Source organism: Muntiacus reevesi, chromosome 3 (assembly GCF_963930625.1).
Source record: "Muntiacus reevesi chromosome 3, mMunRee1.1, whole genome shotgun sequence".
NCBI classification, from domain to species: domain Eukaryota; kingdom Metazoa; phylum Chordata; class Mammalia; order Artiodactyla; family Cervidae; genus Muntiacus; species Muntiacus reevesi.
This window is the reverse complement of record NC_089251.1, coordinates 106796674-106821949: the sequence shown is the minus strand read 5'-3', so window position 1 is coordinate 106821949 and position 25276 is coordinate 106796674. Positions and strand designations below refer to the sequence as shown.

At 62.0% G+C, this 25276-nt stretch overlaps 1 protein-coding gene across 7 annotated transcripts in view; it reads left to right on the top strand.

Annotated features, from left to right (window-relative positions):
• RAP1GAP (RAP1 GTPase activating protein) overlaps window positions 1-15423 on the top strand; it is a 67078-nt gene extending 51655 nt beyond the window's left edge. For 4 of the 7 annotated variants that reach the window (XR_010662392.1, XR_010662388.1, XR_010662391.1 and 1 more), the window contains 16 exons: window positions 1067-1150; window positions 1357-1457; window positions 1591-1720; window positions 2733-2888; window positions 3320-3391; window positions 3967-4053; window positions 4458-4595; window positions 6599-6730; window positions 8514-8591; window positions 9543-9652; window positions 10720-10833; window positions 12945-13068; window positions 14011-14113; window positions 14466-14600; window positions 14888-14929; window positions 15327-15423. Coding sequence is in view for 2 of the 7 variants with exons in the window: in XM_065929998.1 (XP_065786070.1) it covers window positions 1067-1150; window positions 1357-1457; window positions 1591-1720; window positions 2733-2888; window positions 3320-3391; window positions 3967-4053; window positions 4458-4595; window positions 6599-6730; window positions 8514-8591; window positions 9543-9652; window positions 10720-10833; window positions 12945-13068; window positions 14011-14113; window positions 14497-14600; window positions 14888-14896 (1542 nt within the window). In the remaining 5 variants the exon portion in view is untranslated. The remainder of the gene's footprint in view (window positions 1-1066; window positions 1151-1356; window positions 1458-1590; window positions 1721-2732; window positions 2889-3319; window positions 3392-3966; window positions 4054-4457; window positions 4596-6598; window positions 6731-8513; window positions 8592-9542; window positions 9653-10719; window positions 10834-12944; window positions 13069-14010; window positions 14114-14465; window positions 14601-14887; window positions 14930-15326) is intronic. The other 3 variants (XM_065929998.1, XR_010662389.1, XM_065929999.1) reach the window with 3 other exon arrangements.
• Window positions 15424-25276: the final 9853 nt, after the last annotated feature.

Genomic DNA, 25276 nt, shown 5'->3' with positions numbered 1-25276 from the left:
CCACTGGCCTTGCCTTCTGACTCCGGAGGGGACCTGGGGAGAGGATAACACAGGCGGCTCCGTAGGTACCAGCCAGCAGATGGCAGCTGCGCTTGCGGCTCTGTTGCTGGGTGCTGAAGACACAGTGAAAGTGTGGGATGAAGGAGAGGGGCTTCATCTTCAGTAAGCCAGGGGGCTTCTCAAAAGAGCTGGACCCTGAAAGACAGGTACAGCCTGTGGCTCTGACTGAATTCCCCAGCAAGGTGAGGTCCCTGAGAAGTGAGTGGTCCAGGAAAGGTCCCCTGAAGGAAGGGGTCTCAGTGATCAGGTCCCACCTCCCAGGTACAGAAGAGGACAAGGTGAGGAGGGGAACTTGCCCAAGGCTCCACAGCACAGTGGAGGGACTCGGTCTGTTCCAGAACGATGAGATGGCTTCACAGAAAGCCGGACTTCAGGCCGGTGTTAGAGCAGAGTTGGGGCGGGAGCTCGTGGGCAAAACTCAGGAGCAATGAGCTTAGGCTTTGGAATCCAACTGAGTTCAAGCCCCAGCTCTGCCATCTGCCAACTGTTGACCTTAAGTTGGTTCCTTGAGCTCTTGGAACCTCAGCATCTTCATCTGTGAAATGAGGGTAGCAGGAGTCCCTCATGGACCCCTTCCAAGAAGATGGGATGATGCGTGTGGAGGGCCTGGCACAGTGCTTGGCCCATAGAGCCATAAACAGCAACTTGAAAAAGCACTGTGTCAGACTTTAAGGGAATGAACTTATGGTTCCCAGTGGGGAAGGATGGAGGGAAGGGATAGTTAGGGAGTCTGGGAAGGACATGTACACACTGCTATATCTAAAATGGATAAACGACAAGGGCCTACTGTACGGCATAGGGAACCCTGCACGTGTTACGTGGCAGCCGGGATGGGAGGGGAGTCTGGGGGAGAACGGATACATGGATATGTACGGCTGAGGTGCTTCGCTGCGTACCCGAAACCATCACAACATTGTTAATCGGCTGTATGCCCATATAAATAACAAAGTAAAAAAAGGAAGAAAAATAAAAGCAGTGTGTTTCATGCATCACCCTTTCCCTGCAGGCCTCCCGCCTCATTGTCACCTTCGACGAGCATGTTATCAGCAATAACTTCAAGTTCGGAGTCATTTATCAGAAGCTCGGGCAGGTGTGCTGGCCTCCTCCTCCCCGCCCCCCGCCCATCTGCCCGCGTACCCGGGGCCTCAGACCTTGGCCATGGAGAGCACCTACCTGGGGACTCGAGCCCAGGAACCCCGGGGCTGCCACAGGTCCCCCTTCCAGCCTTCCTGGGTGAGTGGGGGATGGCACCCGAGCTCGATGACCTCTGCCCTCTGCGTGCTGCCCCTCCCCCAGACCTCCGAGGAAGAACTCTTCAGCACCAATGAGGAGAGCCCCGCCTTTGTGGAGTTCCTCGAGTTTCTGGGCCAGAAGGTCAAACTGCAGGACTTCAAGGGGTGAGCCCCGGGTTGGGATAAGCAGAGGAGAAGCTGACCCATGCCTCTGGGCAGGGACAGAGCCCCCATCCTGGCTCCGCCTGGGGCTGGGGCTGGAGACTGAGCCGTGGCCTGGGGGCGGTGCCTGGGGCAGGTTCCGAGGAGGCCTGGACGTGACCCACGGGCAGACGGGGACCGAGTCTGTGTACTGCAACTTCCGCAACAAGGAGATCATGTTTCACGTGTCCACCAAGCTGCCCTACACAGAAGGGGACGCCCAGCAGGTAGCCTCCCGCCTGTCCTCCTGTGCCCCATCTACCTGCCCCTTCAGCATCCGCCACACCAGACACAGGGGGGCCTGGTATAGGGAGAGGGAAGCGATCCAGTCCCCCGACTTGTGGCCTCCTCTGGTTAGGGGCAGGGTGAAAAGTGGCTATGATGCCGTGGAAGCCTCAGTTTCCACATCTGTGAAATGGGGATGATAATGGCACCTACCTCACAGGTGAGCCCAAGTGAGAGGATGCACAGAGTGGCTAGCACAGTATCTGATACTGATGGAGCAGGAGATCAGTAAGTGTGAGGATTTTTACCGGGAGTGAAGGGTTTTGTCAGGTCACGTGGGGGCACTTAGACTTGGCAGAGGTGGGAGTCAGGCAAAGCGTTCAAGAGCAAGTGACTTTTAGGCTGCAGAGGAGGTGGGAGAGGGAGGCAGAATGTTCCTGGGGAGAATAATGGCTCCCACCTTCTGCAGAGGCCTGGTGATGAGGAAGCCCAAGGCACGTTCCCCGAGCTGAACTCAGAGATCTGTCACCTTTCCCTAAGCTTCCTGGGAGCTGCCTCCCTTCTTACTGTGACCCCCACGCCTCCACCCCAGGCGGATGAGGGCGTCATGGGAGAAAAATGGAAGCGTTTCTTCCTTACCCTTAATGTCTTTTCATTTTCTTTGAATAAGATTCTCTGTTCATTTTAGCAAGTCATATATACCGAGCGGAACTTAACTTGTTCAGGAGGGGCCATGTGTGGGGTGTTTAGACAGGAGGAGGGCAGAGAGGTGGCCCTGGGTTCAAGTCCCCTAGGTCACTGGAAGACCCTGCTCTCTCAGCCTCAGCGTTCTCCTCTGTCACGGAATTCCAAGAAAACAAAATTTTAAGACCAGTTTCTCGCCACATTTTTCTGGGGGGAAGCTCCCTAGATGTGCCCTCTGCCTACCCCCAGCCCCCCTCCACCCCAGCAGGCACCCTCCCCAGCCCCCTGGGCCCCCTGCCAGGCGCTGAAAGGCTGTGGCCCTGTGTTCAGTTGCAGCGGAAGCGACACATTGGCAACGACATCGTGGCTGTGGTCTTCCAAGATGAGAACACGCCTTTTGTGCCGGACATGATTGCGTCCAACTTCCTGCACGCATACGTGGTGGTGCAGGCCGAGGGCGGGGGCCCCGACGGGCCCCTCTACAAGGTGGGTGATCTCGGAGCTTCCCGAGGGCACCCTCCTAGCCCCCTCCTCACTCGCTGCAAGGCCTCTCTGGGCCTCGGTTTTCCCAGGTTTAAATAGGGGCGCTCTCCGGAGGGCTCTGAGCCCGGCTGCTGCCCGGATGATGGCGGAGGATTCCCATCCCGCCCTCTCTGCTGCCTGAAGTCCGTCCCCTCAAAGAGGCTGCTTACCCTCCTCCGCCCTTTAGTCTTCTCCTTCTCTCGGCCCTCTTGAGCCGGAGACCCTCCACCCCTCCTCATCACTCAAATTCAGGACTAAGGATGGAGCCGCTGAAAACCTGGGGCCCGCCCACCCCATCTGCAGTCACCCAATGTCCCAGCACCGGACTAGGGAGACGAATCAGGGGCCTCTGGCTGGTGTCGGCACCCCCCAGGGACACCCGCCCTCCCTTCCAGGTGTCCGTCACGGCGAGAGATGACGTCCCCTTCTTTGGACCACCCCTCCCGGACCCCGCTGTGTTTCGGAAGGTGAGGGGCAGCCCCCAGCCCCACCACGGGCGGAGCAGGACTGAGTGGGTGGGGGCCTTGGGGGTGCACAGTGCGCTGTACTAGGTCGTGGAACCCCTGTGTGCCAGGGCAGCCAGGCCCCCCTAACCGACGGGCTGGGGCCCAGCTTTTCTGTCCATCTTGGTAAGAACTGTGACTGTTTCACAAAGTCACGGAGCAGACTGTATCATGGCTTTCCATTCCGCATAGCAGACTCTGGCCTTCCCTCCAGTCTTGTCTTTTTGACGATTTCAGTCTTCTACAGTGTTTGGGGATGGGGGCACACGTCTCTCACCTCTCAGAAGGAGCCTTGGCTCCAGTCCCCCAACAGATCCCCCAGACCGAGGCGGTGGGAGACTCCCAGTGCAGCTGTCCTGAGGGGTGGGCAGCCGTGAAGGGCATAGGGGGGCTCTCACAGGCGCCTGGGCTGGGGCACCGGGAGTGAAGAGGACAGAACCCAGCAGAGCCCCAGCCCCTGACTCGTTGGGTCCCAGCCCCTGGTCTCTTGTGTGCCCCTGACCTCCCGCCTTTCTCTTCTCCACGCTGGGGGCTCCCAGGGGCCTGAGTTCCAGGAATTTCTGCTGACAAAGCTGATCAATGCCGAATATGCTTGCTACAAGGCAGAGAAGTTTGCCAAACTGGAGGTGAGGATGGGCTCTTGCGGCTGGGTCCCACCACCCCCTAGAATTTCAGCCGAGCCTCCTGGGAAGGGGAAAGCCATGTTCAGACCTCGGCCTTAGGGAGGGCTGCCTGGGGGAAGGACCGACAGGTGAGCAGGGCCAGAATCCAGGGAGAGGAAGCAGGGGTCCCTAAGGAATGCCCAGGAGGGGCTCGGAGGTAGGCTGAGGCACACTTGGCGCAGTGAAGGGGGCGCGTGGGGAAGCAAGAGCTCAGAGGAGGCGTGGTGAGCCCCCCGGGGTGGGGCGAGCTGCGCAGAGAGAAACCGGCATAGGCTTCCGGGGCCCAGGCCCGCTTCCCGCTCAGAGAAGGCGGCCGGGATTCCACGTGCGGGAAGAAGGGCTGATCCCTGGGGTCTGTCCTGAGACAGGAGCGGACGCGGGCCGCCCTCCTGGAGACGCTCTATGAGGAGCTGCACATCCACAGCCAGTCCATGATGGGTCTGGGGGGCGACGAGGACAGGATGGAGAACGGCGGTGGGGGCGGCGGCTTCTTCGAGTCCTTTAAGGTGAAGGGCGGGGGTCAGGGTGGGGATGGGGCGGGGACGCGGTGGGGATGGAGCGGGGATGCGTGGGGATGAGGTGCCGGGATGCGGGGCGGGACCAGGTGGGGGTGTGGCTAGAGGCGCGGTCGCGTGGGGGGCGTGGCTCGGGGGGTGGGGCCGGGGTGGAGCGAATAGGCGCGAGCTCGGGCCAGGTGGGCGCGTACTTCGGGTAGAGCCGGGAGGACGGTGAGCCTCGGGGTGGACCCAGGCTTTCGCGTAGCGTGGGCCCCGGGCAGAGCCGCGGTTGGGAGCTGTCAGATGCGCTCTGGCTGGGGGAGGAGCTGATGACTGGAGGCGGGGCCTAAGCCTGGGGGCGGAGTCTGCCTGGAGGGTAGAAAGTTGGAGCGCTCCCGTGCCAATGGTGGTGTCTGCCAGGTCAGGGCAGAGAAGCGAGGACCCCCGAGTCCTGACCCAGGGAAAGAAACCAGAGGTCCAGGAAGGAACGTGAACAAGGGGCCATAGGAGAGGGACTGGTCTGCATGGCCTTAGGCCGTGTGGCCCGCTTAGGCTGCCTCTGGTTCAGTTCAGTTAGTGTCTGACTCTTTACCACCCCATGGTCTGCAGCATGCCAGGCCTCCCTGTCCATCACCAACTCCCGGAGTTTACTCAAAATCATGTCCAGCCATCTCATCCTCTGTAACGTCCCCTTCTCCTCCCACCTTCAGTCTTTCCCAGCATCAGGGTCTTTTCCAGTGAGTCAGTTCCTCACATGAGGTGGCCAAAGTATTGGAGTTTCAGCTTCAGCATCAGTCCTTCCGATGAATGATCAGCTTAGTGTTGAAAGGACAGACACCCTGGATTCAGGTTGCAGCCTTTCCGCTTACCCCCTTGAGCATTCTCTGAGCCTCAGGTTTTTTTTAAGCTGTTGTTTAGGGTAATGGCTTCTTACCTCATACAGCTGTTGAGAATTATTTGTAAAGCAATTTGATCAGTGTAATGTAAGTTAAGAAACAAAATGCAAAGCTGTGCCCATTTACCTCGGCGACTACCATCAGCCTGAGAGACAGAGGAGAAAGAAAGTTCCCTCCCCACCCTCCGACCCCCGCAGGGCCTGGAACCCCCAGGCTGCAGGTCCCCAGGCAGTGACCTCTTGGCCACTGTGCCCTCCACCCACAGGAGGCGGACTGCCCATCCTCCACGTGCCCAGCCAGGCTGGCGGGGCCTCACCTTTACCCCAGGGCAGGCTACAGAGCTGGAGACGTGGGTTTGCATAAGAGGATTAGCCCAAGCCGCCCAAGTTCTGCCCTGGGCTGAGGTGAACAGACCGCCTTTGAGAAAGAGGCTTGAGGGGAGCCGAGGGGACAGCAAGTGCACGCGGTGGACGTGGGCCCGGGCTGTCTTCTCTGAGGGAGGGCCCAGGGCCCGCGTCTGGTGGGCGCTGGATTAAGTCACAGCCTTTCTCGGACAGCAGAGCCCACGGCCTAGGCTTTGGGTTTGGCATCTGGGTCCCAGACTCACCTCTGCTTTGGTTTCATCTCATGGAGAGTGGGCCTGGTAGCAGCGCCTGCCTCCTGGGGCGGGTTGAGTGAGAGCAAAGGTAGAGAACCCCGGCCCGGCATGAGCTTTCCGCGCAGGTTGTCTGAAAAAAGCAAGGAGGGGAGGGAGGAGGAAAGAAAAGCATGCAGGAAAGCAAGCTCAAAGAGACCCTTAAAAGGAGGAAACGGGCGTTTCTGGGGCGTTCTCTGCACACGCTTTGGGTCACTCCGCGTCTCCTGTGGTCCTTACCACAGCCGCACGACAGGTCGGGAGGCTCCAAGGCTCAGCGGTGGAGTGATTTTCCTAAGGTCACCCAGCAAGCTAGGGGCAGAGCTGGGGCCTACACAGCCCTCTGCACACGTGGAGCTGACTCCTCTGTGGGCTCACGGGAGGGGCCTTACCGGGGTCACCGAGGGTCACACCGGTGGGTGGCTCCTGGGTTTCCCCAAGGGAGCGGGGGGCCTTACGAAACCCCTGCCCCACCTCCGCAGCGGGTCATCCGGAGCCGCAGCCAGTCCATGGACGCCATGGGCCTGAGCAACAAGAAGCCCCACACCGTGTCCACGAGCCACAGCGGGAGCTTCGCGCCCAGCAACCCCGACCTGGCCAAGGCGGCTGGAATAGTGAGTGTCCCCCCAGCCCTGCCGTCCCAGGGCCCACCCTGGACTCTAGGCTAGGACCCGCCACTGCTGTCCAGGGGGTCAGGCGCCCAGGCTGTGACCCTGAGATCCTGCGGCCCCCTCTCCAGCCCTTTGGCGCACCCCCCCCCTCCTCTGGACCCCTTATCCAGCCGGGACTTTCTGCAGCGTGTCAGCCCCCTCGCACGTTCCTTGGGGAGCACCTCCTGTCTTGTCGTTTGCTGGGAGTGGGGCTGCTGTGCAGACACCCCTTCCCGCGCCTCGAGTTTCCGGGAGCACCTACTGTGTGTCAGGCTGTGGGCACGCACTGTGTGTCAGGACCTGGGTCTCTGCGTGAGCATCTGCTGCGTGTCTGGCTCTGAGATGCTGATGGGCCCCACTGTGTGTCCAGACCTGGGCTGCCGTGTGAGCTGTGTATTAGGACCCGGTCGCTGTGTGGACATGTGAGCGTCTCCCGTGGGCCCAGCCCTGCGTGTCTGCGAGCCCCTGTTGTGTGTCAGACCCTGGGCTCCCGTGTGGACCTGCGTCTGTAAGTGTCTGCCGTGTGCCCAGGCCCTGAGCTGCTGTATGAGGACCTACTATGTGTCAGGAAACCGCCTGCTGTGATGAGCCCTGGGTATCAGTGGTCACCCGTTACCTATCGGGGAACGAGCTCTGGGAGTGCCCGCCGTGTGCTCCCGGAGGCCTTTGTGGTTGTGGCTGCCTGCGTGTGTCAGGGACTGGGCTTCCGTGTGGACCTCTCCTGAGTGATTACTTCCTGTCTGCCAGGCTCTGTGGGACTCTGCCACTAACACACAGAGGGTGTGCTGGGCGCAGGATGAAAAAGGCCTTCAGCGGGGGGCCTATCTGCTTGCTACTGCCCAGCGGCCAGCCCTGAGCTCTGCGCCTGCTGCTTTGCTGTCCCCTCCCCATCCGTCTTTCCTTCTGTCACCCATCCATCCATCCTTCCATCCATCCTTCCATCCTTCCATCCATCCGTCCTTCCATCCATCCGTCCTCCCATCCTCCCATCCATTATTTATTGACTGTCAGCTGCATGCCACGCAAGCCCTGTGCTCAGTGCTGTGAGGCTGTGTCCTGTGGCAGGAGGGACCCCCCCCATCTCCACCCCCACCCTGGCCCCGGGGTCTGGCCTGGCCGGGGGAGCAAGGCGAGTCTTCGTTTCCCAGCCGTCAGCAAGCCCACCGCCACGGGAGCCGCAGCCCGCCCTCCTCCAAGCCCGATGCCCCGGCCACTCTCTTCCTCCCCACAGTGGGGCCCGGCCTCCCGCGGGCGGCTGCACAGGGGCCCCGGGGACAGGGCCAGGCCAGCGGGCCCGCCACGGCAGTAACCAGAGCCATTTCTGTTTTTGTTTTTGCACAACTCTCCCCTCTCTTCACGTGGCCTCCTTTTCCTTCCCTTTCTCTCCTCTCCCCCTCTCCCGCCACCCCCAACTTTCTTGCTCTGTGCATTCTCCCCTCTTGCACCTTTCTTGCTCCTTTTCCTCCGCTTTTCTCCCTGACTCTTCCCTTTGTGCCTCCCCTCTCCATCTCTTCTTGCCCGTCCCATCCCCGGGTCCGTCTCTGTCTGTCTGTCTGTTTCATCCTGCTTCCTTCCCGGGCCTGTCTCTCTTCGCCCCCTGCCCAACTCTTCTTCCCTGTCCTTGTCTGTCTGTCTTTCCCTCCTCTCCTTGTCTCACTTCTCTCTCCCTGACCTGCCATCCCTACTTCTCTGATTCTCTGTCTGTCTGTCTGTCTCTCTCTGCCCCCCGCCCTCTGCCGCTTGCCAGTCATTGCTTATTCCCGGGAAAAGTGCCAGTAGATTCGGACGCCGAGGCAGTGCCATAGGCATAGGAACCGTGGAAGAGGTTGTCGTCCGCGGGGCCGCCGGCTCTGGAGGCTGTCTGCACGCGCTGTTCTCTGCTCGCTCTCAGGATGGAGGCCATATTGGGGACGTTGCCCCCCGCCCCCCGCCCCCGTCCCCCCAGCCCCCAGGACAGGCCCGAGGGCCAGCAGCTCTGACGGCACTCAGCGACCTGCTTTGGGGCCTGGCACCTCTGCCAGAGCCAGCCCTTCCCAACCCCCACCAGGGGCTCTGGCCCTGCCCTGGCCCCTGGGGCTCTGGCTCAGACCCCCCCGGGATCTGCTACCTGAAGACCCCGCCCCCAGCTGCACGTCCCCCAATATCGCCGGGCCTGCATGGAGCGCCTTACCCTCCTCTGCCCACCTCCCGGTCCCGGCTGTGAACTGGCCTGGGGGCTCCTGCCCCACTGTGCCTCCCTGGGGCCCCCCGTCCTGCCTGCCTGCCCCAGAGAAGCGGGGGGCGGGGGGCCTGCTTCTGGCGCCTGGGGTGACCCACAGTAGCGTGCGTGGAAACTGAAGCGGGGGTATTTCATCTGCCGGGCTAGAGCCTCCCCCGGCAGGGCTGGAGTGGGGCAGGGCCTGGGTGGCTGTGCCTGCTTTCTCCCCGCTGCCCTCCGGCTGCAGGTCCTGTAATGCCCGGGGGGCTGCCACTCTGAGGACCTGGCCTCCCCACCGGCCCCAGCCCGGAGGGGCTGTCCAGCCCCCTGCTCAGGCCTCTGCCCCCTTTGCCTAAGGTCCCGGGTCCAGACCTGCTGTGTGACCTCAGGGGAGCCCTTTGCCGTCTCTGGGCCTGTTTTCCTTTATCTGTAAACTAGGTTGGCTCTCTTGGGAAGTGGACGGTCCTCTGCTTTGGGGCCTGGGCAGCAGGGGCCCTTAGGGGTGGCCTGTGGGGTGGGTGGGTGGGGGTCCCTGGACTCCGGGGGCAGGTGGGCACTGAGTTGGGCCTCTGCCCGCAGTCGCTGATCGTCCCTGGCAAGAGCCCCACGAGGAAGAAGTCGGGTCCGTTCGGCTCGCGCCGCAGCAGCGCCATCGGCATCGAGAACATCCAGGAGGTGCAGGAGAAGAGGTGGGTGGAGCGGCGGGGCGGGATGGCATCCTTCTCCCCGCCTCGCACCCCTGCACCGACCCCCATTCAGCGGCGAAGGAAAGCGGACAACAGGGCACTCCCAGCCTTCTCCCCTTCTGTCCCCACCGGTGACACCCCCCCGCACCCTCGAGGACCTGCTGTGCGCCAGCTCGTCATCTCAGTCCCGGCTCCGCTGGCTCCCGGGAGCCGTAGGTCAGGGGAGGGCCTGGCCCGGGTCACGCGGCGGGTGAGGGGCACAGCTGGGGTCTGCGGAGCTCTCTAAGCACACCAGTGTGAGTGGGGTGTGCCCCGCACCCGCCGCATGAGAAGCAGGGAGCCCTCGGGGAAGCAGAGCATAGTTCCTGGGCTGTGAATCCGGTCTTCACCACGCTGCGGCTGTGTGATCTCGGGAAAGTCACTGTACCTCTCTGAGCTTCATTGTCCTAAGCTGAGAAAAAACGGGGATGAGGACACAAGCAGCGGCACGGCGCTGGCGCCGTGCGTGTGAAGCCGGGCGCCAGGGGCCCTGAGGTCTCAGGAGTGAGCTGGCCCTCCCTTCACGGGCAGGAGGGCCCGGAATCCCACGAATCCAGGGTTCAAGCCTTGGCTTTGCCACGTCCTGGCTGCACATCCCCGGGCAGACCCCTTCCCATCTCTGGACTCCAGTCTCCTTATCCATACCAGGGGACACTTATACCCCCACCCATGGGGGATGTCCTGTCTCTTTTTTTACTTTTTTTTTTTTTAGCCTCTTTGTGAGGCTTGTGGGATCTTAGTTCTGAGATCAGAGATTGAGCCTGAGTCCGTGGCACTGAAAATGCCAAGGCCTAACCCCTGGACCGCAGGGGAATTCCCAAGGATGTTCTGCGTAGGTGCTCCCGCAGTGCCTGCTCCCTCCTGGTCAGCCCAGGGGCCGCGGGGACCGCTCCGGGGCTGGCCCCTGAGGATGCGGGGTGTGGGTACGAGGCAGGAGCGCCCGGGACCTCCTCTCCCCACCTGGGGCTCCTTCTACTCCTGAGACCAGGCCTGGTGCTGAATCCCCTCCGCTGCCCCCATGTGCCCCGTAGGGAGAGCCCCCCAGCCGGCCAGAAGACCCCAGACAGCGGGCACGTCTCCCAGGAGCCCAAGTCGGAGAACTCATCCACTCAGAGCTCCCCAGAGATGCCCACGACCAAAAACAGGTTGGGGCTCGGGGCATGCTGAGCCGGGGGGCTTGGGAGTGGCGGGCCCATTCTTTCTCCCCCTCTGTCTGGGTCCCGGGCTGCCTGGGAACGTGGACACGGCCACCCCAGGGCAGCAGGGGGCCCGGGCGCTCTCCTGGGTCCTCCTCTGACACACCCGCTGAGCGCTTTGTGCATGCCGCGCTCTGCAAGACGGCAGTCAGGGGCTGACAGCCCGGAGTAACAGAATCTAGCAAGCTACTTCCAGGTAGCGAGGACGGAAGGAAAATAAAGCAGAGGTTGCAATGAAGAGTGGCCGGGTGGGGGCAGGGGCTTAGATGGGGTCTCAGGGAAGGTTGTAAGGAGTAAGGTTGTAAGGAGTAAGGTTGGAATTGAGAGCTGAGTGAGGAGTCGGCCCTGTTAGGACGGACTGGCAGCAACGTGGCAGCGGGAGGAGGGTGCCGTGCAAAGGCCCTGAGGCATGCCTGAAGGCTCGGCAGAAGGGTGGTATCGTTGGAGCTGAGTGAGTGAGGCTGAGCCTGGGTGGTCCTTGACGGTAGATGGGAGGAATTGAAGAGTTGGGCAGGGGCTGGATCATGGCTTTGAAGGCTATGTGAGAACTTTGAATTTTTTTAAAAAATGTATTTATTTTTGGTCGTGCTGGGTCTTCACTGCTGCGCGGGCTTTTCTCTAGCTGTGGAGAGTGGGGGCTCCTCTCCAGCGGTGGGGCGCAGGCCTCTCACGTCGTGGGGCCTGGGCCGTAGGGGCTTCAGTAGTTTGGGCACGCAGGCTCAGTGGTTGCAGCGCTCAGGGGTTGCGGCTCCCGGGCTCCCAGCACGGGCTCAGTACTCGTGGTGCTCGGGCTTAGTTTCCCGACAGCCCGTGGGATCTTCCCGGATCGGGGATCACACCTGTATCTTCTCTGCTTCGGCAGGCGGACTCTTTCCCACGGAGCCCCCAGGGAAGCCTGAGAACTTACTTTGGATTTTATCCCAGGTGTAGCAGGGAGGCTCTGGAGGGTTTTGTGTAAGAGGAGTGATGCTTTCACAAGCTGACCGTGGTCACCATGTGAGGGTAGGCCCAGGAGCAGAGGGGCCAGCCTGGAGGCCGCCCTCCATTCATTGCTGGTCAGCTGAGCCCCGGGGTGAGAGGGCTGGGGAGAGGGCACGTCCTGGGCTGAAGAGTCAGGCAGGTGAACAGGGAAGCAGGAAAATGCGGCAGGGACAGGACGAGACAGCCGAGCAGAGAGGGTCGTTCCCCACCCCGCGCGGAGGAATCAGGGAGGGCCTCCTTGAGGCGGTGTCCCCCCTCACCCTGGCCGGTGTTTGAAAAGTGAATTTACTTTTTAGGACTTGAGGGAAGGCGTGGAGCGCCAGGCAGGAGACACGGTTTGGCCCGCAGTGGATTTTCCTCCAAAAGGGGGGAGGAAGGAACAAGGGTAGATGTTTCTCTCTGAGCAGGAGCAAGAAGGCAGGAGATCCTGTGCAGTGTGACGTGAGCTCCTCCGGCTGTACCGGTGACATTGGGATAATCAATGTGATACGGTGGAGATCGTGGGGAGAAATGACCTTGGACATGGGACCAAACTGAGAGAGAGCTAAGGGAGCAGACTGTGGAGGTGGAAGGCCTGGATCCTGCCTGTTCTCCCACCTCTGGCTGGGTGGCCTCGGGCTGTGTGACCTCAGGCTGGGTGCCCACCTTCTCTGCGCCTGGGTGTCTCATCTGTAAAATGGGTCAAATAATGATAGCAATGAGATAACTGGGGTCAACACACTTAGATCAGTGTCTGGCACAGAGCAAATCTGCACTCAATGATGGTGCCGATGGTGTAACTATTAACCGATGGTGTAACTATTAACCAATGGTGTATAAATAAATAGTTCTGACTGAACATACAGCCAAGAGAACTGGGCTTCATCGGGGGCAGTGGGGAGCCAGGGTAGGAGCAGGACTGGGGCCCGACAGGATCTCTGTGTTAGGAAGGATGGTGGCATCAGGGAGGCTCAGAGGCCACGGAGGAGCTTGGCTGGCTGCAGGCTGGGCCTGCCTGGGCAGAGAGGGCAGGGACCGGGGGTCTTGGCTCAGGAGGTGCCCAGCGCGGATGCTGGCTGATGGGACGTGTTCTGTGGCAGAGCGGAGACAGCGGCCCAGAGAGCAGAAGTGCTGAAGGACTTCTCCCGCTCCTCGTCCAGTGCCAGCAGCTTCGCCAGCGTCGTGGAGGAAGCAGAGGGCGTGGACGCGGACGACACAGGCCTGGTGAGAGGCCCAGGGGGGAGAGGTGCCCCATGGCGGCATGAAAGGGGTGCTCTCTGGAGATGATGCCCAGGGGTGAAGCGTGAGCCCGACTGTGACTGAGTTGTGACCAGGAGACCCAGTCCCAAGGAGTAGTGCAGGCTGACCTTCCCTTACTCCGAAGCCTCCCATGGCTCCCCAGTTCCCCAGTCTGTGAGGCCACTGAAGGTCTAGCCCTTCCCTCCCCAGCCCCGCCTCTTACCCTTTGGCCAGTCTGCCCTGCTCCTTCAGCCAGTCCCCCGAACCAGTCAGGCTTACTACTCTACCCCTGGGCCTTTGCACATGCCGGCCCGCTGTCTGGAACACTACCTGCTTCCCCCTTCCCCCATTGTCCGACTGGCTCCTATTCCTCCTCAGCTCAGCCTCACAGCGCCTCCTCTGGGAAGCCTGCCTCTCCGGTCCCAGGGTGGGTTAGGAGCCCCTGTACACTCTCACCCTGGGCTCTGTCCTTCGCTCCATCACGTGTCGTCCCGCAACCCTTCAGTTCCCTGCCAGGCTCCATGTCAGATGCTGCACGTGCAGACCGCCGAGCCCCCACCCCGTGGGGCTTGGGATCTGGAACTGCGCTGGTCTCTTCCCAGCCTGTCTCTCCTCTTGACCTGGAGCTCTTGGAGGGCCAGGACCCCTCTCGATTTTTCTCGGTGGCTTGGCTTATGAGAACATCAGGGTTTGGACGCACGGATGAGTGGAGAGTGTGTGTGTGTCTGTGTCCGCTTCTCTTCCCACTCTGCCCTCCTGGGGTCCCCTGGGGCAGACATGGCTGGGCCCTCACCCTCTCTGTAGAGGGGCCAGGGTCGGGGGGGGGGGTTGTGGATTATAGCAGAGGAGGGGTGAGGAGGGGAGGGGGAGCCAGCCAGTGCCACGGGCAAGGACTTAACTTCCCTCCTGCTCTCCTCCCCGTCCCAGGAGAGCGTTTCCTCCTCCGGGACGCCCCACAAGCGGGACTCCTTCATCTACAGCACGTGGCTGGAGGACAGCATCAGTACCACGAGCGGAGGCAGCTCCCCAGGTACCAGCAGGGCCAGCCCCCCAGCGGGCGCGGCCACTCCTGTGATGGGCGGGGCCCAGGGCTGGGCACGGAGGGCACGGAGACCCGTTTTCAGGCCTCAGGTGGTGGGTGTGATGGGCCTGCCGCTGACCTGGGCTCCGTGGGCTGGTCCTTATCCCATCTATTATGGTAGTTAGTGGCTCGGAGGACTGGTGGCTTCTAGAAGGGCCTTGGAGGTTGATGGGGCTTTAAAGGGGGTAAAGATGGGAGTTAAGCGTGGGGGTCCCCAAGGGAGGGGCTTGCTGGGGTTGGGGGCCGCTGCTGCCGACCGCCCATCCATGCCCCCATCTCCCTGGTGCCTCCCCGCGGCCAGTGAGGTGGCTCCCTCCTGCCTCCCTCCCCAGGCCCCTCTCGGTCACCCCACCCCGACGCCGGCAAGTTGGGGGACCCTGCGTGTCCCGAGATCAAGATCCAGCTGGAAGCATCTGAACAGCACACGCCCCAGCTGGTACGCGCAGCTGCCAGGGGCCTGGGTGGGGGTGGAATGGATGGCCTGGGGGCTGGGCCTGTGGAGAGCACCCCCTGCCCCCGGGAGGGGGATCGGCTGTTGGGGAGAGGCCTCAGGAGGCCAGGGGTCCCCAGGGATGGCGCTGGACCAAGGCGCACTGCACCCCCCCTGCCCCAAGCCTGGAGGGGTTGGGCTTGTCCAGTCTGGGCACAACCGCTGACTTCTGCTCGCCCGTGTCTGCCATGTCCCCTGTCCCGGCGCCTGTATTGCCGCTGTTCTGACCACAGGGCTGTTAGCCACTCTGCCGCTCTGAAGGTGACCCCGAGCAGGTCAGTACCAGCCCTCAGCTCCTGTTTGGTTGGGGGCCGGCGGGGGAGAAAGGGCAGAGGAAGGCAGGGCTGGGCCGATTTGTTTCTTTCTCCATCACCTCTGCGGGGTGAGAGTTACATATTTAGGTTTGAATCCTCTGCCGCTCAGATGCTAGGTGACCCTGGGCTTCAGTTTCCTTATCTGTACAGTGGGTCAATAAATTCTGCCTCACCTCTGCCTGTGAGTTGCTAAGAGGATCTGACGAGAGCCTAAAAGGGACTTGGGAATCATTGGGAGGGAGGGGTCTCGGGGGTTCCCCTTGGGATGGAAAGATCCAGAGCCTGCCGTCCCAAGGGTGGGACCCCTCCACTGCTGTCTCCCTGTTTCATGGCGCGTCCGTCTCCCTTCACCCTGCAGACAAGGCTGCAGAAGCACGAGGCGAGATGCTCCGGCAGATCCAGGCGGACGGGACCTCTGCCCCCGAGGCCGGCACCAGCCTGGGGCCCGCCCCTCGCCTCCCCAGCCCTCCTCCTGGCCCATGTCCGGGCTGTCTCTGCAGAGCGGAGCCGTCCAGCCCTGGGAGCGGGGAAGCTGCTGGCACCGTCCCCACCCCCTGGGCTGGGGGGCTGGCTGGGGCGGGGAGAGGTCAGCTGGAACGGGACTCCAGGCCTGGCTCATCCATCACCCTTGGGTGCCGCTCTGGATTCGAGGGAGTGAGCTGGAAAGGAGAACTGAGACATCTCAGTGCACACAGAGCCTGCCATGGAGGCGGTGGCGAGGAGGAGCCCTGGGCTGGGAGTCCTGAGTCCTGGCCTGTGATTTGGGATCCGCTGTGCAACTCTCGGCCCCTCACGCTCCCTCTCTGGGTGCCTCGGCTCTAAATGGACGAGATCCTTTCAGAGATCACTGAAGACTCCGTGCAGTGCCCCAGAATGGAGGATTGCCCTCCCGGGGGCCTCCCGTCACCCTCTCCTGCTCCTTGGGGTTCCTGGGGCCCCAGGTCGGCTGAGGGGCAGGGGGCTGGCTGTGCCCATGGCACCTCCTAGACCCTCAGGCGGTGTGCCGCAGACCTGCGGAGGCCCTGCCCACCGCCTCTACGTGACAGACGAGTGACCCCATTGTGGGTGTCGGGGGGCCCACGTGGCTCTTCCGCCAGCCCCCGGCTCCACCCCCAGCACCTCCTGCTCCTGGCACTCCAGGCCGAGGGGTCTCAGCTGGCTCACCTTTGCACCACCCCACCCCGCACAGAGCGGGCAGTCAGGCACAGCTGCTGTGAGTCCACATCCTTGTGTGTGTCCACACTTTTTAGGCACCACGCCAAAGGGCAGCCTTCCGGCCCCAACACCCGTTTCGGAAGCCCCTGTGGCCGCGTGTGTGTGTCGGTAACAGTTGTACAAAATAAATTCTATTTATCGCTATTGTACCCCGAGGTGGACCTGACTTCGTGTGACCCTCTCCCTCCTCTCAGATCAACCCCAGACAGATCTTAGGGGTGCTGTGGTCAAGACCAAGAGCCTATTCACGAACCCCCACCACTCCCCACCCCCCAACCTCCCCACCCCGCCATCCCCACCAAAGCAGAGCTGCTGGGTCTGCAGACACCTCCGAGGCCAAGCGATGGGCTCTTTGATCACCAGCTGTGGCTTTCCCCTCTGCCCGTTTCCCACCTTGTTCCCTCTCCCCAGCGGGGAGAACCTGGCTTTGAAGTCAGCTCAGTTCAGTTCAGTCGCTCAGTCGTGTCCGACTCTTGGCGACCCCATGGACTGCAGCACGCCAGGCCTCCCTGTCCGTCACCAACTCCCGGAGCCTGCTCAAACTCACGCCCACCAGCTGGAGTCCTGCTACTCGCTGGTGGTGCTGGAAACTTAGAAGCTTCTCCGAGCCTGCTTCCACTTCTGTAACGCGGGAGTGGTAGTACTTCTCCCGGGGGTCCGTCCGGAGGATTCCTCCAGCGGGTGCAGGTGGAACACCCAGCAGAGAGTCGGGCGCCCGGTGGGCGAAGGTCACGTGTGTTCCCTGTGTGGCCACCAGGGGGCGCCAAGGGATCGCGTACCTGCTCTGATGGGGGGCGGGGACAGGCTGAACCTGCCCAGCGGCCGGAAAGCGCTCCCCCGGTGCAGAGCAATTGGGGCGATAAAGGGGCGATGAGGGCCTCGGGGGAGGGTGGGGTGGGGGAGACGTGGGAGGAGCCCGGGGATCCAGTCTGGCTGAGGGGGGATTGGGGAAGACCCTGTGGTGCCTGAGCACCCCCGGAAAGGCTTAGCGTAGTGTCCGTGGGGAGGGAGCCGCCGGTGCGCAGGCAGGCCTGAGTGTACCGCTTGCAGCTAGAAGGGAAGGTGATGGTGATGGTGGAGGGGGCAGGCAAGGGCAGGGACCAGGCCAGAGGCCCCATGGCCTTGGATGTGCCGAGGTCAGTGGGGAAGCCGTGGAGCACGCAACACCGGGAGCAGGGGGTGGCTGGCAGCGGCCGGCCGGGCAGCGTCGGTCCAGGAGCCCTTTGCCAAGGACACGGGGCGTCTGCAAGGTGCTGGGAGTCCAGCGTCTGGAGGAAGGGGCTGAGGGAGGAGCTGGGAGGCGCTCAGGGGTCCGCCCGAAGGTTGGTGAACGGGGTGTGGGGGGTTCTGCTCTGAGGTAGGAACGCAGGGAGCAGGGCAGGTTGGGGCATTTGGGGCCTGGAAGTGGGCCCCCGGGGGGCTCACGATGCCTTGGCCTCACGCCCTCCCCACCACCAGCCCCCACGCCCTCCCCGGAGGATGCTGGGGGCACCCTAGGGCCTTCCTGACGGGGCCCTGCTGTGACCCTCGGATGTCTGGGGCCCCCCCAGGGGTGGTGACTGACTCTCCAGCTCCATCCACCAGGGTAGACTCAACGGGTCCCCAGCTCACCCCCCAACTCCCTCCTCTGCCTAACCACTCTTCTCTAACCCCCCTCCCACCCCCTTGGGCCCTGCCTCCTCCCATCCCACCAAGGGCCAGTAGCCACAGTCCAGCCCCAAGATCAAGAGCCTAGCTCTGAGTTTATTTACCTCCTATAAGCTCAGTAACTTTGGGCGCATGGACCTCGGGCAATGCTAACAGCCCCGCCTTCAGTGTCCGGGTGGGAGGATTCAGTGAGGTGATGCCTCATGAAGTTCTCGGTGCAGCCCCAGCATGCGGTGCGTTGTGGGGGGCTTGCACTTAGCCACGAATGAGGACATCTCCGTCACCCACATCGCAGGCCATGGGGCCAGCTCTCTGCATGGGCGATGAGGTGGCTGGCCCGGGACGGGTGTCAGGAATGTGCGATGATCAATTGCATCCCTGAACCCCAGCCTCCAGGGCTCCCCTGGGCTTGATGATCCTTCCAGAAAAGAACTGGGTGTATCCCGCTGTGTCCCGTTACTGGGTGCCCGCCGCCCCCCCACCCACCCCCGCTCTGGACCCCTGGCGACCTAGCGCAGAAGCTGGAGCCCAGCTGGGCGAGCAGCGCCCGCTTTGGCCCCCTTGGCCTGCCTGGGTGTGCCTGCGCCCCCATCAGTGGAAACGACCAGCTTTAGGGCTGGGCTCCAGCCGGGGCCCCCACCCCACCCCACCCTTCCAGGCTCCAGGGTGGGGCCCGGGGAGGCCAAGTACCAGACCGGCCTCTGTGATCAAAGTGTCCAGTGCTGTTTCTCTTGTGCCCGCGCCAGCTCCGTGCTCGTCCTGGGTTTGGAGGTGGGCAGGGCGAGCTGGGACACGGACCCGAGGCTGGAATTAGGGCCTGGGTGAGAGGCTCCGGGCCTCGGGAAGCCCTGGGCTTGGCTTAGAGATGACTCTGGTGCTGCGAACAGCTGTCAGAGGTTGCTCCAGACACAGGAGGCAAGAGACCCCTGCGGAGGGGCTTGGCTGCCCGGCTGACCCGCAGCCTCATCTCCCTGCCTCAGAGTGGGGACCTGTCTCCCCAGGCGTCAGCCTCCCCACCTGTAAAATGGGGGCAGAGTCCTACCTGTCACCATGAAGAGGCTCTGTAGCCTCTAAGGGACCTGGTCTGGACCCCATGCCCAGTAGGAGGGGTCCTCCCCCCATCTCCCAGCCGCTGGGGTGTCCTTGGACGCCCATGTCTTGCCCTGGGGCAGCTTTGCCAAAGAGCCGGCCACAGGCCCAGGCCCGCCCAGCGCCAGGGGACTGCGACCTGGACGTTCTCTGCTGTTCAGGCCACAGGGGGTACTTAACCAGGGACCCTGGAATGTGGAGGTCCCGCCCTGCCGAGGGGACAGCCAGGGACGGAGCCTCCTGAAATAACCAGATCTGGTTAGCAAGGCTAATTTTAAACGCCACTCTGGCTGCCCCAGAGGCCCTTCTGGGAAGCTGTCAATGTCCCTGTGTTTGGCGCCTGGGAGGCAGGGCAAGGGCAGAGAGGGCAGAGGGGCCCCGAGGACCCCCACCCCTGACAGCCGGCGCCGGAGACCCCAGGCTGCGGCCCAAGGCCGGCCCATCCAGAGCCCAGAGCCCTGGCCCCAAACTGGGCTGCAGGGGCCCAGCCTCTGCCCTGAGCCACTCCGAAGGAACCCTGGTGGGCTCTCCGGACCCTCCGCCTGCTGCAGCTTCCTGGACCGGAAGCTCTCTGTCGGTCTGTCTTAGCCACCTTCCACGTCTCCTTCTGCCTCCTCGCCCTGCTCCTTCCTCTCTGGGTCTCTGCCTCTCTGTCTCTGACGCTGGAGTCTCTGCGGCAATGCCTCTGTTCCCCTCTCTCTGGGTCCCTCACGCAAGAGGCCCCGGCAGCCTTCCTGACAGCCTGTCGGCTGGACTGTGCGTGCAAGGTAGGGGGCAGGTGTCCCCCTGGGAGCTGGGGCTGCAGGTGGGGCCCGCCGAGGGAAGGAGCGCCGTCCCGGGAGCCAGCAGGAGCTGTCCCCGGGCAGGCAGGGGCCGTGTCCAGGCATGACCTGGGCCATCTGGCCCGGCCCGGCCGGGCACGAGCAGAAGGAATGAACTCCGGGGGTAAGGTTGCCAGATTTAGCAAGTAGAAACCCACGAGCCCAGGTAAAGTTGCATTTCAGATAAACAAGGGAGGATTTTTTAGTTTAAGTATACCTCATGCAATGTTTGGGACACAGACTAAAAATCCTCCCTTGTTTATCTGAAATTTGAGTTTGACTAGGCATCCTATATTTTATCTGGCAGCCCTCTCCTGGGAGGCTTTAAGAGTGGGAAATTTTTTAGCAACAGCAGGTTTTAGAGACTGAGGGCGCCCCCGCCTGGCAAGGATGTGGTAGCAAGACCCCGGGGAAATCCCGGTCTGATGGGGGCAGCTTTCAGTCTTCCAGGCATGGGGTGGGGGCAGTCCTCGGGGCCTTGGTGGATGGAGCTCACACGACACCAGCTACCTCTTCAGTGGAACCAGCAGAAGGGAGGGTCTCTCCTGAGCCCCTGAGCCTCACCCAGGGCCTGGCACATAGTAGGGGCTTCATAATTATTTGTCAAATGAGTGAAGAATTCTCCCAGCCCATGCCCACGGGAGTGGGAGGGTGCCTGGCCAGCAGAGGCTGCAACGCCGACCTCCCAAGCTGCTTGGATCCACCTGGAGTGTGTTCTGCCCCCACCCCAGGGGATGCCCAAAGTGAGCTGCAGAGGAGGAGAAAGTGCGGAGAAGGCATGGAGAGATGATGCCAGCTTTTTGCCTACCCCGCTCTCCCCGTAGACCCCAACCCCTACTCAGAGTCCAGCCTGGGCAAGGGTACAGGTCAGGTGTGGGAACTGGGGGAGGGTGACCTCTGGCCCCAGGGACTGGTGGGGACTAAGGCAGAGGGCAGCCCAAAGAGGTGGCTGCTCAGGGCTCCTTAGGGGGACGTTTGAATAAGTTGGGGGATTCCTGGGACCCAGAAACTTGAGGACACTTGTTTCTGGGGAGGTAAGATTTGGGCCTTTTCCTTTAACCCAGTAATCTCAGGGGTCTTCCTGGAGTGGGCAACAAAGGAGAGGCTTGTGGTTCTCCCACACCTCCCCCACGGGGGAGTCCCTTGAACAGCCTTTTTGCTCATTCATTCGTTTTTTCACTTGCTAATTCCCCCCTCACTGTTACCATTCACTAGGACAGCCTGGCTCTGTGCCCAGGGAAAAAGGACTGTGGCATCTCACCCAACCTCAGTCGGAACATACCTGTTCCAGGGCTAGCGCTGCTGCTGGCTCCCCGTGTGAGCCTGGGCCAGTCACTGACCAGCTGGGACCTCAGTTTCCCCATCTCTACAATGGGGATAAGGCTAGCAGCTCCCTCCTATGCCACGATGAAGGTGTGAGATGAGGCCAGCCTTCGATGAGAGCTTCAGAAGGGGGAACTGTCATGATTACTGCTGTTATTATTGGTAGCATGTTGAGGCCCCTGTGGGCTGGGCGGGGAGTGGCTGGCCCCAAAGTCCAGGCCCCGGGACCCGAGCCTCCCTGAGCCATCCCGACAGCCCCCATCTCCTCTCGGGGCTTCAGCCCTCTTGGCCCCATCTCTCCTTTTCAAGGAAGTTCAGCTCCCGCAAGGTGCCTCTGGCTTCCAGATCAGCAAGGCATCCATCCTTCGGACAGAAGTGAGAGTTGGGGCTGGAGCTTAGATTGGCCGTTGGCCAACAGCGAGGCCCCCCGCCCCCCCAGCCTGCGGTGTGACCTGGAGCTGGTCCCACCTGCTCGGGCCTCGGTTTCCCCAGGCGTACAGTGAGGGGGAGGGGCTGGACACCCCGCCTTGGCCTGGACGGGACCCTCTGCATCCTCACCCCATCAGTAACGGGTTAGCTCTGAGCCTGTAATCACTCCGGGCCTGGGAAGAACTAACAGCGTCCCTGTAAATTGAGCTCTAATTGCGGCTTTCGGTGGAGTCAGCTGCTCCCCCGGCCCCCCTCCCCGCAGCTCTGAATCAGCGAGGTTGTCCCGGCCTGCCCTGCCAGACGTAGGAATCCCCCAGGATTGTTCTGGCTCCTGGTGAACCAGATGGTTTCAGGGACTGAAGTCCTTCCAGGCCTACTGTGCCTGAGGCGCTGAGCCTGGGCACTTTGCACGGAGCCAACTCCAGGTCACGTCACCACGGCTCTGGGAGACCGGGGCGACCACGGCCGTTGTTGCAGAAGGGGAAACTGAGGCACAGAACCGCGAAATCACCGGCCAAGTCCAGATGCGAACCTAGAACAGTCTGATTCCCAGGCTTGGTTCCTGGCCTGAGGCCCAGGAGACGCCCCACCCCAGCTCAGCCAAGCAACGCCCCCCAGCCCACCCCACTCCCAGGGGCTTTGAGCTCCTGGCCCCCCAGCCTTCCCTGTCCACATGCTCCTTCCCACTGGCGTTTGCAGATGAAGCCAGAGGCAGCTCCCCTCCTCGGGTGGGGCGCGGGCCTGTGGTTTCCCTGTTTGTTCTGGAGATCCCAGCTGCTTCCCCAAGGAGACAGCTAGTGGTTCCCAGGCCGCAGCCCCCCTCGGGCGGAGCCAGACCGCGACTGGCCAGCCTGGGAAGACTGCCCACTGGCCCCGCTGGGCTCCGCCAGGCCCTGGCGCTGGGTGGTCTGGGCAGGGGCCAGGGGGGCCCTCAATCCTGGCCATGGGGCAGGAGCCATGCCTGGTGCTAGACTTGAGGCTGCCCTGCGAGGGACTGGAGGGATCCTAAAGGCCGGAGGTGGCTGGACTGCGTAGACACAGGCCTGGGTAGGGCAGGGTAGAGACACGGCCTTGGGGGGAGCCCAGGAGGGAAAGGCCCCAGGCCCTGGGTCCCCCTGAGGGCTCAAGAGAAACATCCACCCCCTTCAGGATTATCATTTTTGGGTGGTTTCAACTCAACCATTGAGTTGATTCAGACAGGAACCCTCCTTAGTGGTGGGTGGAGACGCCAGGGTTGCCAGGCAGAAGACCTCGCATTCAGTCCTGTTTTCCTGTGAGCCTCAGTTTCTCCATCTGTACAATGGGCAGAGGTCAGGACTCCATGCTCGGCAGGAGCTCCACCAGGCTGTAGTGGTGGGGTGGGCAGCCCAGGCTGGAAGGATTTCAACTGTTCCCAAATTCATTTCCAGGGGCTCCTTCTTGCCCCCACGGAATCTTGTAGCCCACCCCCCTCTACCCCTACACCTCTGTTCACAGCGGTGACTGCCTGATGGAGTGGAAAGAGCCCCCATGGGTTGTGGAGTCTGACAGATCCCAGCTCCAATCCTGGCCACCGGCTCCCCGTGACCTTGGGCACGTTCCCCCTCTCCCTGCCCCGTCGCTTTAAGTGCCATGGTGGTCCTTGTCCTTCTGCCTCCAGCTCCTGGGCTCCTTGCCTGAACTCCAGAATTTTTCTGACTTCCTACCAGCGTGTCTAAAGTCCAACGGGCATCTCCAAGCTAACGTGATCCAAACCAACTATTTTCTCCCCAAATCTGCTCCATCATATGCTCAAATGACATTTCGCCTAGGTGCTCAGATGCTAAACTCCAGGCGCATCCCTGCTTCCGCTGTTTCCTCTGCCCCCCAGGGTTCAGTCCATAAGCAAACCTGGCTGGCTTCAATTCCCAAACGTGTCTGAGATCCAGCTCCTTCCCGCCACCACCATCCTTAGCTGGCCCAAGCCACCACCACCTCCAGCCGCGGCAACGGAAAGGCCTCTGGACTGCCCTCCGGCATCAGCTCCTGGCATTCTTGGTCGCTACCTGGCAGCCAGAGCGATCTTTCCAAAGCATAAGCTGGATCGTGTCACTCGCGCGTCTGACTTTCCCTGAGACAGAAGATGCAGGCACTTCCTGTCGTTCCCCGTGGGACACAGTTCCGTCCACCCCTCCCACCTTAACCCACCTACTGTCTCCCCCTTCTCTGGGCTCCAGCCACTTTGGTTATGTCTGTCGCTCAAGCATGTGAAGCTTATTCCTGTCCCTGGGCCTTTGCACTTGCTTTACCCCACTTGGAATAATCTTTCCTCCAGCTCCTTGCAAAGCTATCATCTTACCGATTCGGTCACAGCCCAACCTCCTCTGGTCTTCGCTGACCACCAGCCGCAGCAGGGCCCCAGTCACTCTCTGGACCTTCATTTAAGAGCTGACTCGTTAGAAAAGACCCTGCTGCTGGGAAAGATTGAGGGCAGGAGGAGAAGGGGACGACAGAGGATGAGATGGGTGGATGGCATCGCCGACTTGATGGACATGAGTTTGAGTAAACTCCGGGAGTTGGTGATGGACAGGGAGGCCTGGTGTGCTGCGATTCATGGGGTCGCAAAGAGTCGGACACGACTGAGCGACTGAACTGAACTGAACTGAAAAGGAGAGTCAATGAATGTGCCCTACTTAAGAGAGCGGGAAGAGGTGGTCAGGGAGGGGGGTGGGTACTGAAACGCCAGCCTGAGGAAGGCGCTGGGCCCCTGTGAGTCCTCCCTCCGCTCTCCCTGGCACCCGCAATGTCCAGGGGTCAGGGGATGGTGAGGACCCTTTGCCGGGGGTTTGCCCTTGGCTGGGGTCTTCTGCCCATTTTACTGTGTGACTTCAGCCTGGTGTCTGACCCTCTCTTGGTTGCCTTCCTCTCTGGTGCAAAAGCCGACTCCAGCCCTGAGTTTGTCTGGGGATGGTAGGAGGAGGTCTGCCCCCAGGAGACCCCCAGGAGTAGAGGGCTCAGGGCCGAAGACCCCTCCAGCACTGACTCCTGCCCCGAGGGTGGGGACGGTACCCTCATGCCTTGAGAACAGACAGCAGCTACTCAGGCCCAGGCCCTGCAAGGGCTCTGGGAGAAGAGGGAATGACCACACCTCCAAGTCCCTGGCCAGGGACTTCCCTGGGGGTCCAGTGGCTAAGACTCCACGCGACCCCGCATGCCGCAGCTAAGGCTCAGGGCCGCCAAATAAACAAACAGGAAAAAACGAAACCAAAAACCTGTCCACACCCTGCCCCAGAGCCCTTTCTCATCCCAGCCCAGTCCCGTGGCATCAGGACACAGCCTCTTAGCTGCCGCTGTTCCCCAACCAGGTCACCTGAGGGCCAGGAGGCCTGATGACAGGGCCCTTCAGCCAGTGGTCAAGCCCAGGCTGACCTCGGAGAGCCTGGGGCCACTTGGCCTGGCCTGGGCAGGGGGAGGCAACGGTTCTGCCCAAGGCTGCTGGGGGCTTCCCGCCAGGACAAGGGCCCAGGACCAGGGGGTCAGGATCTCCTGACTGATGCCGGCAGCCCACCGCCTTGAATCTTTGCAGGGTTACAATCCTGACCCCGATTTTGCCCCTCACCCTGCCCGGCGCATGGTTAAACCTCACACCCTGCAGCCGCACCGTTTGCCTTTACCGTGAAGTCACTCAGTCGTGTCCGACTCTTTGCGACCCCGTGGACTGTAGCCTATGAGGCTCCTCCGTTCATGGGGTTTTCTAGGCAAGAGTACTGGAGTGGGTTGCCGTTTCCTTCTCCAGGGGATCTTCTCAACCCAGGGACTGAACCCA